At 45.7% G+C, this 18,327-nt stretch overlaps 1 protein-coding gene across 1 annotated transcript in view; it reads right to left on the reverse strand.

Moving 5' to 3' along the window:
* LOC123757771 (sacsin-like) overlaps positions 1-18,327 on the reverse strand; it is a 138,012-nt gene that overhangs the window by 43,315 nt on the left and 76,370 nt on the right. Inside the window, 2 exon segments of the mRNA XM_069338905.1 lie at positions 4,274-4,582; positions 11,783-11,942. Coding sequence (XP_069195006.1) covers positions 4,274-4,582; positions 11,783-11,942 — 469 coding nt within the window.

Genomic DNA, 18,327 nt, shown 5'->3' on the forward strand with positions numbered 1-18,327 from the left:
GCATAGCTCTCATCCTGTAACTACACTTAGGTAAGTACCGAGCAAAGAAGTGCCCGCAACCAAGGCCGGCAAAGAACCAGGGAACAGGTAGAGGCCAACAAGGAAACGAGGACCACGAACCGAAACACGAAGCGAAAAAAGCAACCCTGCAACCTGCAGGAGCAGCGCAAGCAGCTCTAGCAGGAAAGAAGGATGCATGCATCACCGAGGTATATATGAGAACTACCCAAGACGTGAACTGCATGAAAACAAAAAGAACGTCCCCGAAAGGAACAGAAAACAGGAGCCAGGACCATAAACCTATCTCTACCCGTCCCAACAAAAAGGAATCTTAGGGGCAAGAGTGGGTGAACGGAAGCAACACCCACCCGCAGGCAGTGCAAGCACCTCGTATACCACATACAAAAGATCAAACCCAGAGTATGCGGCCCCAGCATGGAGCCCGCACCCCTTTTGGAAAATGCAGAGGCAAGCCCTGAGGCTAAGCCCTAGAGCGAAGAGGCACAAGTTATGAGGACAGGCTGCGAGAATGCAACACACGACACGAAGACAGAAGAGGAAGGGGAGACTAAGAACACAACCAACAAAATTCTCAGAGGAAATGAAAGGATAGAGAAGGATAAACCGGTGAACGCGTGCGGTACGCAAAGAAAGGGACACAAGTGGAAACTGAGTATCCAAGGAACCACAGGGAAAGTAGAAAGAACCCTGTCAGTGTCAGAGCAGGTAACAGATGGAAGGCAGTAGCCAGCGGTGTGGCGGAGGCAGACACCAGACACAGTACCAAAGGGAGAGATGAAAGAGCCCAAAAGGCTCAGGAATCGGTACACCAGTTGAACGACAGTTGAGAAGCGGGACCCAGGAGCCAGAGCTCAACCCCTCAAGCAAAACTAGGGGAGGACAACCAGGCGAGGACATAAACTGACAGGAATAAGAGAGCGTAAAGAATACTGAGAAAAGATTCAGGTGCCGAAAGACTAAACAAAAGGCACCGAAGATCGAGGCTGCGTCCCACAGTATACTGACCAAGAAAAGCCACGGCAACTCACACAAAGTGGCCAAGCAAAACACACAACACCCACACCCCACCAAAATCGAGAACCAGCGCCCGGCCGACAGCGTTGCCAGACCACACAATTTCACCTGCAGAGCAGAGACACGACCGTGGCACACACAGTCGAGCCGAGTAATAACCAGGAGCATTGCTAGGGAAGTACGTCCAGAGATGCGTGCCCAACAGAAGCCGAGGTGCAGGGCAGAGGCAGAGGTGACACCACCCGGAGCCACCCCCAACACCTGTAATCAGGGAAAAGAATCGAGGTGAATTTCCCACATAGAAATCCAAAACACCCCCAGCATCAAGGGACAATGATCGGAGAGAGAAGACGAATGAGAAGGCGTAGAAAATCGTGAGACAGAACGCGGAACACCAAAACATGTACACCGCCCAAAAACAAAACGATCACCCTGGACCCTGAGCCCGAGGTACAAACCGCACCACCCGCCCTCCGGAGGCGCGGTTCGTACACCAGTCGTATGTACACATACCAGCAAGGAGTATGTAACGAATAAGAGGAACAGCAAGACAGGAAGGAGAGACGAAGGGAATACAAAAGAAGGCAAAAGACAATGGAAAGAAAACAAGGAGAACGGAAGTGGACCAATGAGTCCAAGAAGGGACCAGAGGGAACCAACTGAAAGTCAACAGATGTTCCAATAATATCGAAAGAATCGAAGAGTGTCACAAACCCTCGAGAATCTTACGGAGGCACATACGGGCCCAAAGACACCTTGACCAAGGGACATGCAGGGAACCCGATATGAAGGGAACATTATCTCACAAAAGTAGGAAAAGGGGTGAAAGTACCTCCAGGAACGAAAGAACCGACGGACCCGAAGGACATGGAATCGAACCCGGGGAGGGGTAAACCCGAAACCAACAGGAATGCAGAGAGGGAAGGAATAAACCCCCTTCAGAGGAACTGCCAGCCCCGCTCCTAAGGGACAAAAACCCCAAGCAGGGCCAAACGGGGCTAAAGCCCCCCCAGGCAACCCCTTCCCAACCCCGGGAACCTCCACAGGATGACCCGGGGCCAAGCCATCCCCCACAAGCCCCGGTCTCACAAGTAAAGCCGGGGGAGCCGGTAAACTCTAAGGAAGGGAGTCCACTGGTCAGACTCTTATGCGTGGCTGGAGGAACAGGCTCAAAGGCCTCCGCCGTCATACCGGAAGAAGAAAACCCCAAGACCGCCCTGAGTCTCAAACACCAAAGAAACCCCGCAACCTCAGATGTGTCGGAGTCGGAAGCAAGGGGGAGGAACCAAATGCACAACCAAAGGAGAAGGACCAGGAGGGGCGGACGGAACCAGAGCCGAACCAACTCCCACTCTCTAGTCTGTGTCCCTATCACCAAAACGGGGCAGTCTCGGGGGATCCGGGTCTGCAGTCAACAAAGCGCGTTGCAGCAACCTAAACCCAGCCTGCAAAGTGGCTGCTGCCTGTACCCGCACATTACAATGAGTGGCGCGGGAAAACTGGAGTATGAACAGACAACCAACGTCACACGACTCCGGGTCAAGGAACCACCGACCTAACAGGCAGCATGGCGGAGGCAAAACCGGTGAGTGTCACCCTGAGACAACGGGACAGAGCAACCATCAAACTCGCAGGAAGCGAGAGGGGACTCAAGGTCAACTCCATTGGACCACAGAGCCCCCCGTGGGGATTTCCAGGGCCCTTAGCCTTGTGTACACACTAAAGGAAGCCCAGGCAGGGTACTGCAAACTGGCGCCCAAGTATACCGAACAAACTGCTAAAAGCTGAACCCCTGAGACGTGTACACTTACGGGGGCCAAGTGGGAGATTCCACCAAGCGAAGAGAAGAACAGGGAGACCCTCCCACCAGGCAGAAAACAAAAACAAAAGAAAAATCCTCCAAGAGAACAACATACCCAGGTGGAACAGAGCCAGCCACTATAATTGTAGAAGATTAGCTGTGCAGTACCCCACGCCCCTACCAGTGACGAAAACAATCTCTTACCCAGAGACAAACTAGGGCAAAAAAAAAAAAACAGCTGACCCCAAGGGTAGCCCAGTACTGAGCAGTAAAAGACACAGCGGAGGTAGATCCCAAGGTGACTTGGAAGGAGGGCCCCAAACCCCCAAGGGTAGTACTCACAGGGCACCTGGGGAAGGAAACCCTAGGCGCATGCAGCCCAAGTATCGTGGAATATCACTCCTGGATCACACATCACCTGTAGAGACAGCCCACACCACAAGGCACAGAACTGAAACTAAACCTGACTGGCCAGTAAACCCATCCGCCAAGAACTGCCAGTTGGATAGCCGGCGTGGAGGGTCTGGGGATCCCCCTTCCTCCTCCCGGGGAGTGGGGGTTGCAGCCGATGGTGTCGCAGCGATGTGATGACGTCATGCTAGTTTGCTATTTTTGTTTAAGGAGTTCTGTTCACTTGTTTGGCTTTCGGTAGCAATCATTTCACCAGAATAGGGGTTTGTTTAAGGGCACCTACCTTTCTGGGTGCCTGTCCTGGTCGATGGCAGACATAGAATGCTCCCAACCTCAATGGGGTTTCTATAGGCCATTGCTCCTTGTACCTCTCTGAGGTGGCCAGGTTCTGGCTTGTGGTCCCCGGTAGGCAAGAACTCCATGCACCTTGACTGATGCCAGAAAGTTATACATATCCATTCAGCCTGTATAGCTCCGGGGAGCCATAGGAGCTCCCCCAGAAAATACGATCAATTTCATGCATAAGGAAATAAGCTGCCACCATGAGTTAACACCATTCATACAAGCCAGAGAAAAAAAAATATTAATATTACAATGTCTAGTGTTGTAACCCCAACTTATCACATCACTTGCATAAGCCATAAGTTTAAGCATCCTTCTATTACTCTATGGGCCTAATGATTTAGTTATACTATACTCCCATTCCCCATACCTATGTGCCTTAATATACCTACAATTTTCTCTCATATTTTTTTTCTTGCCTTGTAACTTATCATTTTTTATAAATTTTGCAAGTATTTACCTACTTAAAAATTTTCTTAGATTAAGGACCTGCCCGAAACACTACGCATACTAGTGGCTTTACAAGATTGTAATTACCATATTATGTATCCTCACAATCCCAATGTAGCTTCTTGTATATAAATAATAAATAAATAAATAAATAAATAAATAAATATCTTTTCAATATGATCGTGACTTCAGTAAAACAATTGCATGCTTTTATGAATCATTTGTAGCACTTACCTTCCTGTGCAATCTTTTGCAAGGACTGAACAATTGGTGTTGGAAGGTCAGTGCTGAGGACCTGGTTTTCCAAACCCAAGAAAGCACCAGCATCCTTTCCACATATATAAACAGGATGACTGGTTCGAGAGAATGTGCTCCATGTCCCATCATTTAAGGGCAAGAGAGGGACTTCCTGAAGATCACTGTAATTTCCATCTGAGACAACATACTCTAAAAGGCATGTTCGATTCCATTCTCCTCTGCCGGGCTTGAGTATTCTAAGACATTGCCTCATTTTTTTGGGAGTAACTGTCGCTGGTGTGGAGCCTGCAAACACATAAATCATTTAGGTAAACTGTGACCATTGTTGAATAAATTTCCAATTTATATTTAATATACTGTTTAGCCACTTATATTATTAACAATACTATATTTTTAATTGCTGTTTTATGATTTACTACATTAATAAACAAAGACAGTCCCCCCTTCACCAGGCAGGAAAAACAAAAGCAAAAGAAAACCCCCACCAGAGGACAATGTACCCAGGTGGTACAGAGCTGGCCACTATGAGAGGTGACAACTAGCTGCACAGTACCCTGCGCCCCTACCGGTGCAAACTACTGCTTACCCAAAGGCAAACAAGGGTACATGAAACACCCCAGCACACTAAGGGCGGGGTGTAATAACAGGATTACAGGATCACCTGTAATCGTGTAATTATCAACTGATTAGTATTATTACTACAATGTGTAATTTTTTTATAATTTTAAAAGGATTACCGTTAGGGCAAAATTCCTATTCCTCAGTCACTTAAACCTTCATTTTAATTTTTAATTGGTTATATGGAATACACATCAGTCATTCAATGTGAAGAAATGCCATTTTCTGGTGAGCTTCTCAGTAGCCCCCCAGTAGTTAAAGTACTGAGGCTGTCAAGTCATATGAATTTGCATGAGCCCTCGAGTCTACAGGGAGCCAAGACCACATACTGCCTCTCATTATGAGATGAGGGAAGCTTGGGGATCTGAGATCAACCCAATCAATCCAAGCATCCATTTGAAGGGAAATAAGTAACCCCCGAAGAAAACAAATAAACCATGTGGACAGTATGAACAGTTAAACAGACCATAAATTAAAAATGTTGACATATCTTGACTGTGGAAGATCTCATACAACGGTGAATAAGACCTTGCCTTGGGAAACGTCATTATTCGGAAGTTTTTTGTACACTCAAAACTAGATTTTTGTACTGTATTCCCTTCCCCTCTTTTAATAACACACAAGAGCATATGTTACCAGTCTCCGTGGTGCAGTGGTAAGACACTCGCCTGGCGTTCCGCGAACGCTTTGTCATGGGTTTGTATCCTGGCAGGGGAGGATTTACTGGGCACGAATCCTTAACTGTAGCCTCTGTTTAACTCAGCAGTAAAATGAGTACTTGGTCGTAAAAACGATTCCTCGCGGCGGGGATCGTATTCCAAGGACTTGCCCGAAACGCTACGCGTACTAGTGGCTGTACAAGAATCTAACAACTCTTGTATATATCTCAAAAAAAAAATGTAATCACCAAAGCCACCTTAACCCATCAAACTTGAATTTCGTACAGAATTACCTTGAATTGTGCCACAAGACATCATTCATTATCCCTTACCCATTTTCATTCATTAAGAGGTCTACTCCCTCTGTATTCTTCTCATTCTTTTTTTTTTAATGCCAGATCTTGTAATCCTTACATCATTCCATTCCTCATTCACACACCTAAGTTTTGCTTCATTGAAACCAAGCACCTAGAGTGCTCTCTAGAGTAGAGTACTGCTGCACAATGACAGCACCTTTCAAAGCTGGAGAAATTGCTGACCTGGAGAGCGTGCAGAGATCCTTTACTGCTAGAATCCACTCAGTAAAACATCTAAACTATTGGGACCGACTAAAGAGCCTAAAACTGTACTCCCTTGAGCGCAGGCGGGAGAGGTACATAATAATTTACACGTGGAAAATATTAGAGGGGCTGGTCCCAAACCTGCACACAGAAATAACATCACATGAGACCAGAAGACATGGCAGGATGTGCAGAATACCCCCGTTGAAAAACAGAGGGGCAACTGGTACTCTGAGAGAGAACTCTATCAACATCAGAGGTTCGAGACTGTTCAACACGCTTCCACTACACATAAGGGGCATAACTGGCCGACCCTTCACAGTGTTCAAGAGAGAACTGGATAAGCACCTCCAAAGGATACCTGATCAACCAGGCTGTGACTCATATGTCAGGCTGCGAGCAACCGCGTACAACAGCCTGGTTGATCAGTCCGGCAAGCAGGAGGCCTGATCGACGACCGGGCCGCGGGGACGCTAAGCCCCGGAAGCACCTCAAGGTAACCTCAAGGTAAGGTAACCTTAACTTACCTTTCTTTCTTAACAACTTTAATCATTTCCATTCTCTTTAGTTCGTCATTTAATCCTCTCACATTCCACACAGCCATACATGCTTGATGTTGTTTATTAGAGCTCAGGCAGGTGTAAGCCTAAGATTCAAGATTAATTCTGACCTCTGTGGTGAGAGGTTTAGGAAGATGGGCCCTCAGCTTAATACCCTCACCTGTTTACTGCAAGATATACTGGGCTGCTTATGACAAAGTGTACAGGACTTTGGACAACACAGGACACACCCCAGGCCAAACCAATCAAGCATTAATAACCCAAGAACCCCTCCGGAAAACAGCCGTCACGACCGTTGCCAGAAGGATGGAGAAAGGCTGCAGATGTACAAACCTACCACCAGTACCAAAGACCAGAAACCTGAACTGAAGGCGCTACGACACACTGAGGAGAAGATAAGAAGGCACCCTGATCAAGGACCAGGACGGCTCAGGCGACGCATGAGCAGGCCAGAGGTGAAAAAAAACACAAGAAAGCGTATGAAACGGGGCAGATGTGACGTCCACCCTAAACGAAAGCCGGAGCAGCTCCGCCAGCGCCGCACAAAATGAGGCGACAGTAAGAAACATCAAATAACTGTAGTCTTGAAAATCGAAGAAAGGACAAGACAACCCGATGCGAAAAAGAAGACAACCTACGAAGAGCTAGAAAAAAGTGCATAGAAACACCAGGAACTTCATACTGTCGCCGAGACAAAGCTCACAGATGGGACACAGTCAACAAAGCCACCTGATCACCACAGAAATGGGGATACCCGCGTCAAAATACTAGACGCAAAGAGCCGAGGAGAAGGACGAACCAGTCAGGTATATGACCGGTCCAACCTGCCGAAAGAGGCGGAGCCGCGGGAAAACACCCCGGGTTCGGACACCTATCAAGCAGCGTCTGAAAATAAAGCTGGGCCGGCCACCAAGGGACCATAAGGACTACTCTCGTGGGAATGGGCTCCAACCAAGCCAGAACCCAAAGCAACAGCTGGACCAGGAGAAGAGGAACAGGTACCCCCCCATCTCGACCAGTCCTGCCGAAAAGCATCCACCGTGAACGCCTCGCAGGCAGGTAAGGGCACCACATAGCATAGGCGACGCCTAGGGCACCTAGGGAAGGGAACCCTAGGTGCATGCAGCCAGAGTACAGTACTGTAGAATGATTCCTGGCTTGCACACCCCTGGAAGACAGCCACCACACACAAAGCACAGTGCCGGAAGAATCACTGGAGCCAGAGCACACGACCTCTGCCTCTAGCATTAGCCTCAGTATTAAGAGGTAGATTACCGGCGCAGGTGTCTGGGGCTCCCCTTCCCCCTCCTGGGGACGGGGGAGCTACACAGAGAGCGGCGCGGCAGCGTGTGACATCATAATCGTTTGTTCTTTTCTGTTTGGGGAGTTCTATCCACTTCATCGGCTTTTTGTAGCAATTTTCACCAGAATAGGGGTATGTTTTGGGATGCTTACCTTTCTGGGTACCTGACCCGGTCGATGGCAGACATAGAATGCTTCCAACCACACGGAGGTTTCTATAGGTTGTTGCTCCTCATGCCTCTTCTGAGGGGGCTAGGTTCTGGCTCGTGGTCGCCAGTAGGCCCCACAGAACTCTATATACATGACTGATGCCAAAGTGGTGATAGCCAAGGCTATTTGAACCACCACCCCGATGGCACTTTGATGGGTGGTGGTTCAAATATCCCCAGCTATCACCACTTTTTGTATGGTCACTGACGGTCAAGTGGTTTAAGGCACCACATATATATATATATATATATATATATATATATATATATATATATATATATATATATATATATATATATATATATATATGTATGTATGTATGTATGTATGTATGTATGTATGTATGTATGTATGTATATATATATATATATATATATATATATATATATATATATATATATATATATATATATATATATATATATATATATATATATATACACACATACAGTGGTACCTCGCATAACGAATTTAATCCGTTCCATGTTCGTCATGTGAAACGGACGTCATACAAAACGAGTGTCCCCCATGTAACCAGTGTGATGCACTGTGTTTATTGTGAAATTCTCCCAGTGTGCATGACATCAAATGTTCCCCAAAATATCATTTTTCTTTCCAAAATGATAAATTACCGTCCCTGAACATGTCTATGTAAAAATAATTACCAAATTCCACTTACTTTGGCTGTGAGGGCGTGGACAAGGTGTGCTGTGACGTCATCAGGGGCTGGTCGCCCGTGTGTGAAGCTCCCAGACACGGTCGCGCAGGCCATTCAAGCACCGCGTGTTGCCACAAATATATTTTCAAATATTTTTTCTATACATTTCCAATGCGGTTTTATTTGTTTCTTTTATCGTATATGATGCATATTTGTGACCTTTACAATATGTATACAGTAGAATGTTCATAATTTTCCATGAATCTGTGATACATGTGTCAGTAATGTGTCCACAATAAATGTTTATTGTCACAATATTACGTGGTATAAATTCACTAAAATTACAATACTGTATATACAGTTTCACATACTATTTACACAGTAACACACTGTATTACACACTCAGTACTTTGGATGTGCGTAATAGTCAACGAAGTAGTCCATGGTACACAGTGCGACTTTGCTCTCCTTGCACCAGCTACAGATGGATTTTCGTTTCCTGTTTCATCGTTCTGTGTGCTTGCAAATAACGCACTCACGTGCACCCTTGGCTTTAGTACTTGTAGGTGGTATGTAGCCAAGCTTGTAAAGCATAAGGTAGTATTGAAACGATTATAGGAAAAGCTCAATTTGTTAGGTAGTCTTGAAAAGATCGCTTTGTAAGGTCCCACACAGGAAGAGATTCAGCTAGCCTCAAAGAGTGTCCATCAGTCAGGAAGAGATTCAGCTAGCCTCAAAGAGTGTCCATCAGTCAAGAAGAGATTAAGGTATTCTTGAAAATATCAATGAACACCACCACCATGGAAGCCGCTAACACTGTTCATCTATGCTACTTCATCACTAAACGCAGAAAACGATTCATCTATGTATCATCTATATAAATTCGAGATGGCAAAGGTGGGGCTCAGAGCTACAACTGGATATGCTCGCTGTATCATCCTCATAGGTGCTGTATCACTGGCATTCGACCGTTGTGTTAAGCCCTTATTGCGCCTAGCTTCACCAATGTTATGACCCTTATGGTCTTCAAACAATAGGGGTCTGAATTGCACCGACTGAGCGCAGTCTTTCAACACCGTGTGGGACAGGTGTCTGGGAGCCAGAGGCACATGTGCTACAAATGGTTGCTCACGCAGTACTAACCCAGCCAGCAGCCCTTGTCTTTCATATTCGTTATAGCAAAAAGTTCGTTCAGTGTTTGTTGGGTAGGCTGTTCCATTATAACAATCTTTCTTTGTTTCAAATGTGTGCCATTTGTTTTGTATTTGTCACTTACGTCTCAATAATGGAGCAGCCTACCCGACAAACACTGAACGAACCTTTATGGCATTTGTCCATTTTTCAAATTGTTTCAACAGTTCTTTTATTTTTTGTTTTTTATTTTTTTTATTTAAGAAACATGGAGCAGCCGACCTGTAGACCACCGAACGAACCTTTTTGACATTTGTACTGGTTTTCAAAATTCTTCATTTTTTTTATTATTTACGTTTTTTGTATGTAAGAAACATGGAGCAGCCTACCTGCCGACCACTGAACGAACCTTTTGCTATAAGACAAATGAAAAATAAATATTGAACACATTTGAAGAAAGGAAAATGTCATAATGGTTTATTCAGTGTATGTAAGGTAGGCTTCTCCAATATTGAGACGTAAATGACAAATACAAAACAAATGGAACACATTTGAAACAAAGAAAGATTGTTATAATGGAGCAGCCTACCTGCCGAACACCGAACGAACCTTTTTGACATTTGTTGCATATCAGACATTTCATTTCTTTTTTCCTACAAAAAACGTCAATGCTTTGCAACATCTCAGCAGTCACCCCTTTATATCCCAGCATCATTAGCATCTTTAAACAAGTACAACATTACTTATGTGCATCGTTGGAGGTGTCTAAGAATTTGCAAGAAGCAGCGCGACCCCACCATGTGGTGTTGACGTTACTCAAACTGAGTTGCAACTGAAAATATGCAACTCATTATGTCCGGTCGTGATGGTCAAGTGAATTAAGGCGTCTTGTACATACCAGTTGCGTTGCTCCTGGGAGTATGGGTTCGAGTCACTTCTGGGGTGTGAGTTTTCAGTTGCATATTGTCCTGGGGACCATTCAGGCTTGTTCGCATTTGTGTTCCTCACGTGTGCCCCAAAGAATGAGGTGATTTGGTAAAATGCTATGCCCAAGATTACTATCCGAGTGCCGGCGGTGGGGTGGTTCAAATAGCCTCGGCTATCACCTCATTATGTCCGGTCGTGATGGTCAAGTGGATTAAGGCGTCTTGTACATACCAGTTGCGTTGCTCCTGGGAGTATGGGTTCGAGTCACTTCTGGGGTGTGAGTTTTCAGTTGCATATTGTCCTGGGGACCATTCAGGCTTGTTCGCATTTGTGTTCCTCACGTGTGCCCCAAAGAATGAGGTGATTTGGTAAAATGCTATGCCCAAGATTACTATCCGAGTGCCGGCGGTGGGGTGGTTCAAATAGCCTCGGCTATCACCTCATTATGTCCGGTCGTGATGGTCAAGTGGATTAAGGCGTCTTGTACATACCAGTTGCGTTGCTCCTGGGAGTATGGGTTCGAGTCACTTCTGGGGTGTGAGTTTTCAGTTATATATATATATATATATATATATATATATATATATATATATATATATATATATATATATATATATATATATATATATATATATATATATATATATATATATACATATATATATATATATATATATATATATATATATATATATATATATATATATATATATATATATATATATATATATATATATATATATATATATATATATATATATATACACACATATACATATTTCAACTTAATAGTTTCAACTTAAAACTATTACAGTACAGTTCATAAAAAGAAACTAGGGATTTTGTATTTAAGAACTTACCAACAGAGCAGAGAGATCCCAAAACAGTATCAGGCACAGAAGCAAGCGGGAAATTTTGCTCTATAAGGAAACATCTAATGCTGTTAGACACATGCTGTGGGCAGGAGTTTAGAGAGTTATCTGCAAGAACATCCTCTGGTTTCATCATGCAACCTTTTACCTGTCAGGATAAAAGCTTATTAATTATGGGAACTAATTCATGGAACTAGAAATGAGGGACTGGAAGAAAACACATTCTGCTACAATAGTCTTTTTATACAAGAAAGTTATCTATAAACAAAGCCCAATAAAACCAACATTGAATGTAATGAAATGCCATTTTCTGGCTGAGACCCGGAGGCTCCCCAGAGCTATACTGGGCTGATGTGTATATATTAGACCGTGGCAATAGTCAATCGAAGGAGTTCTAAGCCTACCGGGGACCAAAGCCAGACCCTGGCCCCCCTTAAGAGAAGCACGAGGAGCAATGGCCTGAAGACACCCCTGTGTAATTGGAAGCAGTCTTTGCCATCTGCCAGGTCAAGCACCCAGAAAGGCAGGAATCTCAAAACAAACTACTGCTGATCAAAAATTGCAAACCGAAAGCCAAACTAGCAAACAGAACTCCCCCAATTAAAAACAAGGAAACAAACACGACTTCACCACAAGCACCGTGCATCTGTCTGCGCAAAGGGGGTCCCAGACCTCAACCCTGGCAACTCTCCTCAGTTCAGAGGCTGAGTATCAAAAACGTGAAAAACCACCAACCGGAGAGAGGGAGGGATGCCGGGGAACCTCCAAGTCTCACCCAGAAAATAGCGTTTCATTACATTCAATGCTGGTTTTCTGTGGAGAGCCCCTTTGGCTCCCCGGAGCTACCTAACCAAAAATAAGAAGAAAAGGGACTCACCCGGGAGGCGGTGGGCACTCGCTCCTTAACTCAAAGTCGAGACAACAGGCTGCAACCTGCGACCCAAGGCTATACATGCCCGAGAAGGACTAGGAACATTAACAAGGTAATGTGCAGCCAGAACCCTGTTCGACCTCCAATAGCCCCCGTGCCCAAAAGATAGACCAGGACATTACCAAAACAACATCCGAATGCCGAACTTATGCACAGCGTGGGCAGGGAGAAAGACCACAAGCTAGCTGGACCGAATAATCCTGCGAACAACCTGGGAGGCCCGTGTCCTGGAATAGGGAAGACGGGAAAACTGGCTCAACCCAAAGCGCGTCCTCTGCCACAGAGGCTGTAACACGCAAATAACGGCAAAGAGCCACAGACACAAAACATGAGACACCCCCAGCTGAACCAAGTAAGCATCAACAACCCAAGGACCTCTCCAGAAAGCAGCAGACTCATTCTTCGCCAGAAAAGAAGGAGACGGCTGCAAACGAAGAAAAGACCACCAGGACTGAAAGAGCAGAAACCCCTGTGCCGGAGGAGAGCATGAAACTCTCCGACCCAATCCCCAGATGCCAACACCGACATAAAAAAAGTCATAGAAAAGTCCGGAACCGAGGGGGCCACCCCCAAACCAAGGAGAAGGGAGCAGAGAGCACTCGGTGCCACGACCAGGACACCTCAGGTGGTGTATGAGCAGGCTGCAGGTGAACAACGCCCAAGAAAGCTTGCGGAACGGAGCAGAACTGACATCCACCCCAAATGAAAGCTGCAGTGGCTCTGCCAGTGCTACCCGAAACGAGGCGACAGTATCTGGCATAAGAAAACGGTCCTGAAACAACCAAGAGAGAGAAAGGACAAAACCGACCAGAAATTGAAGACAACCTACAAAGAGACAAGTGCCGAAAAGACCGCCAGGAAATTTCGTACTGCTGTCGAGACGAAACTTGCAGGTGGAACACCAACTAAGCCACCTGATCACCATACAAGTGGTGATAAACCCGCGTCAAAAAGGCCAGATGCGAGCAGAGAAGATCGAACCAGCCACATACTGTACTGGAATGGTCCAATCTGCTTAAAGAGGCAGAGCCACAGGAAGACCCTCGGGTTCGGACATCGAGCAAGAGGCACTTGAAACTAGGGCTGGGCCGGCCACCAAAGAGCCAACAGGATTACTCATTTCTTGTAAGTCTCTCTAAGTTAACCAGGACCCGGAGGAAAGAGGTACAGGTAACCCCAGTTCGACCAGTCCAGCCGAAAGGCATCGACCCTAATGGCCACGCAGTCTGGGAAGGGCGCCACATACACCGGAAGACGCCTCGACCTAGTTGATGCAAAGAGGTCCACCTCAAGGTGCCCGTACGTCCGGCAGAACCAACTGAACGAGTCTGTGTCGACCGTCCATTCCATGGATAGGGGAATGAACCAAGACAGGCCATCTGCCAGTACATCACCATGACCTAGTTAAGGCGTGTGGACACACGAGGTGCCAGATCCAACTGGAAGGAAGGCAAAGAAAGCGGGCGGTGTCACTCCATGACAAAGCTGAGCCAGTCCCTGAACACCGAATGAATCTGGACGTGCTAATATGCGTTCCGGAGGTCCAGAGACACGTCATCCAGGTGCCAAAAGCAGCCAAACCCAAGACAGAGTGGTCAACTGAAAGAAGGGGCAAAAGACCCATGGGATCACACAGGGCAAGTCTAGTATGAATCGCAGATCTGCCCAGACAGGCAGATCTGACAGATCAAACTGAAGACAGGCAGGAAACCCATTGGTTGATACCTGGTTGATGGGGTTCTGGGAGTTCTTCTACTCCCCAAGCCCGGCCCGGGGCCAGACTTGACTTGCAAGAGTATGGTCCACCAGGCTGTTGCTCGGAGCGGCCCGCAGGCCCACATACCCACCACAGCCCGGTTGGTCCGGCACTCCTTGAAGGAAACAATCTAGTTTCCTCTTGAAGACGTCCACGGTTGTTCCTGTAATATTTCTGATGCTCACTGGTAGGACGTTGAACAACCGTGGACCTCTGATGTTCATACAGTGTTCTCTGATTGTGCCCATGGCACCTCTGCTCTTTACTGGTTCTATTCTGCATTTTCTTCCATGTCGTTCACTCCAGTACGTTGTTATTTTACTGTGCAGATTTGGGACCTGTTCCTCCAGTATTTTCCATGTGTATATTATTTGGTATCTCTCTCGTCTCCTTTCTAGTGAGTACATTTGGAGAGCTTTGAGACGATCCCAATAATTTAGGTGCTTTATCTCGTCTATGCGTGCCATATATGTTCTCTGTATTCCCTCAATTTCAGCAATCTCTCCTGCTCTGAAGGGGGAAGTGAGTACTAAGCAGTACTCAAGATGGGACAACACAAGTGATTTGAAGAGTACAACCATTGTGATGGGATCTCTGGATTTGAAGGTTCTCGTAATCCATCCTATCATTTTTCTTGCTGACGAAATACTTGCTTGGTTATGCTCCCTAAACATTAGGTCGTCGGACATCATTATTCCAAAATCCGTGACATGCTGTTTTCCTACTATGGGCAGATTCGATTGTGTTTTGTACCCTGTATTATGTTTAAGATCCTCATTTTTGCCGTATCTGAGTACCTGGAATTTATCACCGTTAAACATCATGTTATTTTCTGCTGCCCAATTGAAAACTTTGTTAATATCTGTTTGTAGTTTATCAATGTCTTCAGCAGAGGTAATTTTCAAGCTGATTTTTGTATCATCTGCAAAGGATGACACGAAGCTGTGACCTGTGTTTTTGTCTATATCTGATATGAGAATAAGGCACAGCAGTGGTGCAAGGACTGTGCCTTGAGGTACAGAGCTTTTAACTGCGCTCTGACTCGATTTTACTTGATTGACTGTTACTCTTTGTGTTCTGTTCGACAGGAAACTGAGTATCCAGCGTCCTACTTTACCAGTTATACCCACTGACTTCATTTTGTGTGCAATCACTCCATGGTCACATTTGTCGAATGCCTTTGCAAAATCTGTGTATACGACATCTGCATTATGTTTTTCCTCTAATGCCTCAGTGATTTTGTCATAGTGGTCAAGTAGCTGTGAGAGGCATGATCTTCCTGCTCTAAATCCATGTTGGCCTGGATTGTGGAGGTCATTGGTTTCCATGAATCTAGTGACCTGACTCCTGATCACTCTTTCAAATACTTTTATTATGTGGGACGTTAGTGCAACTGGTCTATAATTCTTTGCCAATGCTTTGCTACCACCCTTGTGTAGAGGGGCAATGTCTGCTGCTTTAAGCGCATCTGGTATCTCCCCTGTGTCCAAGCTCTTCCTCCACACTATACTGAGTGCCTGTGCTACTGGCACTCTGCATTTTTTTATAAATATTGAATTCCATGAGTCTGGACCCGGGGCTGAGTGCATGGGCATATTGTCAATTTCTCTTTCAAAATCTGTCACACTCGTGTTGATATCAGTTATATTTACAGGTGTTTGAGTATCATTCATAAAGAAATTGTCCGAATCTTCCACTTTCATGCTGAGTATCGGAGTGCTAAACATGTCTTCATACTGCTTTTTAAGGATTTCACAAATTTCTTTGTCATCCTCAGTGTATGAACCTTCACTAATACGAATAGGTCCAATACTGGCAGTGGTTTTCGCTTTTGATTTAGCATATGGGAAGAAATATTTTGGGTTTTTCTTTATTACTTGAATTGCTTTCTGTTCTAATTGCCTTTCTTCAGTCTGATAGGAATGCTTCAGTCTCTGTTCGATTTCTTCAATCTCCCTGTTTAAATTATTTCTTCTCTGTATGGAGAGTCATGTCTGCTTAAGCATTTCCGTTAATTTCTTCCTCCTTTTGTAATGTCGTCTGCGTTCTCTTTCTACATTGGACCTCTTTCTGGCTTTCCTCAAAGGAACATGTTTCAGACAGACTTCATATGCTTCAGACGTCAGTTTTTCTATTCCCTGTGTAGGATTTTTATTACTTAGAACATTTTCCCATTGAATGTTTGTAAGTTCCCTGTTTATTTTCTCCCAGTCTATCCTCTTATTATTAAAATTGAATTTATTGAATAGCCCTTCTCGCTTGTTGTGTCTCTTGGGCCTACTACCGTTATTAATGTCAGTTTGCACTTCAATGAGCTTGTGGTCCGAGTACGTAGTGTGTAAGACAGTAATGTCTCTGATTAGCTCCTCATTGTTCATGAATATCAGGTCCAGCTTGTTTTCATTCCTAGTTGGTTCTGTAATCTGCTGACTGGTGTAATCCACTCCAGGATGACCTGACAAAGAGCAGGGGAAGAGGCCCGCCCTGCAAGTGCCAATCCCCCCAATGGAGAAGGAAAGAAGCAACGCCACTGCAGGCCGGAGGAAAAGGACCCGAATTGCCCACAAATTGTGGGACCAGGCGAGAACAAACAGCGCGAGACCCCATCGCCCCGCCAACAGGGCGAACCGTGAAAGGGCCAACGACCCATACGAGAGCCCGACTGAAACTCAGAGCGATCACCGAGCCAACGACTCCGCACCACCGCAGACTCCGCAAACAAGCGACGAAACTACTTCCTACCCAAGGGCAAACAGGAGTAATAACCTCCCCAGATAAACCCCCCAAGGGCGGGCAATCACCGAGCAGCAACAGAACCACATGGAGGTAGCTGCTCCTAAACGGCTCATGGAATACAACCCTAAGGCCGCAGAGGCAGTACTTACAGGGCACCTAGGATAGATAGCCCTAGGTGCATGCAGCCCCAGTACTCTTGTGTTACTTCTAGCTCACACGCCAGAGCAACAACACCGCACTGCAACACTGTACAAAGAGTGGAGCCTGAGCAATCGATCGTCACCAACACAACAGCCTCTTGAACTGAGGAGAGTTGGCGGCGTGGAGGTCTGGGACCCCCCTGTCCCCCTCCCGGGGAGGGTGGGGGGTTGCGCAGACAGATGCGCAGCGTTGTGGTGACATCATGTTTGTTTCCTTGTTTTTAATTGGGGAGTTCTGTTTGCTTGTTTGGCTTTCGGTTTGCCATTTTTGACCAGCAGTAGTTTGTTTTGAGATTCCTACCTTTCTGGGTGCCTGACTTGGTAGATGGCAAAGACTGCTTTCAATTACACAGGGGTGTCTTTAGGCCATTGCTCCTCATGCCTCTCTTGAGGGGGGCCAGGTTCTGGCTCTGGTCCCAGGTAGGCTTAGAACTCCTTCGATTGACTGTTGCCACGGTCTAATATATATACACATCAGCCCGGTATAGTTCCGGGGAGCCGAAGAGGCTCTCCATTGAAACACTACTATAAAAGCATTACTATGCCATTCTTAGCAAACATGAAAAAAATCATCTTGAAATACACCAATTGCAAGAAATGCTAGTAAATGCTTAGCCACTATTCTAATAAATAGCCCAAGCCTGTAGAAAAAATCATGCAATTGAGAACATTTACAGCTGGCGAACTATTGCAGTGCTGCCAGAGAGTTGAGCCCAAAAGATGGGAGGTGCACAGAAGTGCCAGAATACACAAATTTAATGTGCCGTCATCAATTTCAGAGACCAGGATCTGTCTAGTGAAGTAAAAGATTTAAGAAAATACACAACCCTTATCAGACGCTTCTGTGAAGAACTTATCTTATGGAGCCAGAGTGTGCCACAAAACTGAAGCATTAACAATTTTCTGGAGG

Source organism: Procambarus clarkii, chromosome 40 (assembly GCF_040958095.1).
Source record: "Procambarus clarkii isolate CNS0578487 chromosome 40, FALCON_Pclarkii_2.0, whole genome shotgun sequence".
In the NCBI taxonomy this organism is placed as follows: Eukaryota; Metazoa; Arthropoda; class Malacostraca; order Decapoda; family Cambaridae; genus Procambarus; species Procambarus clarkii.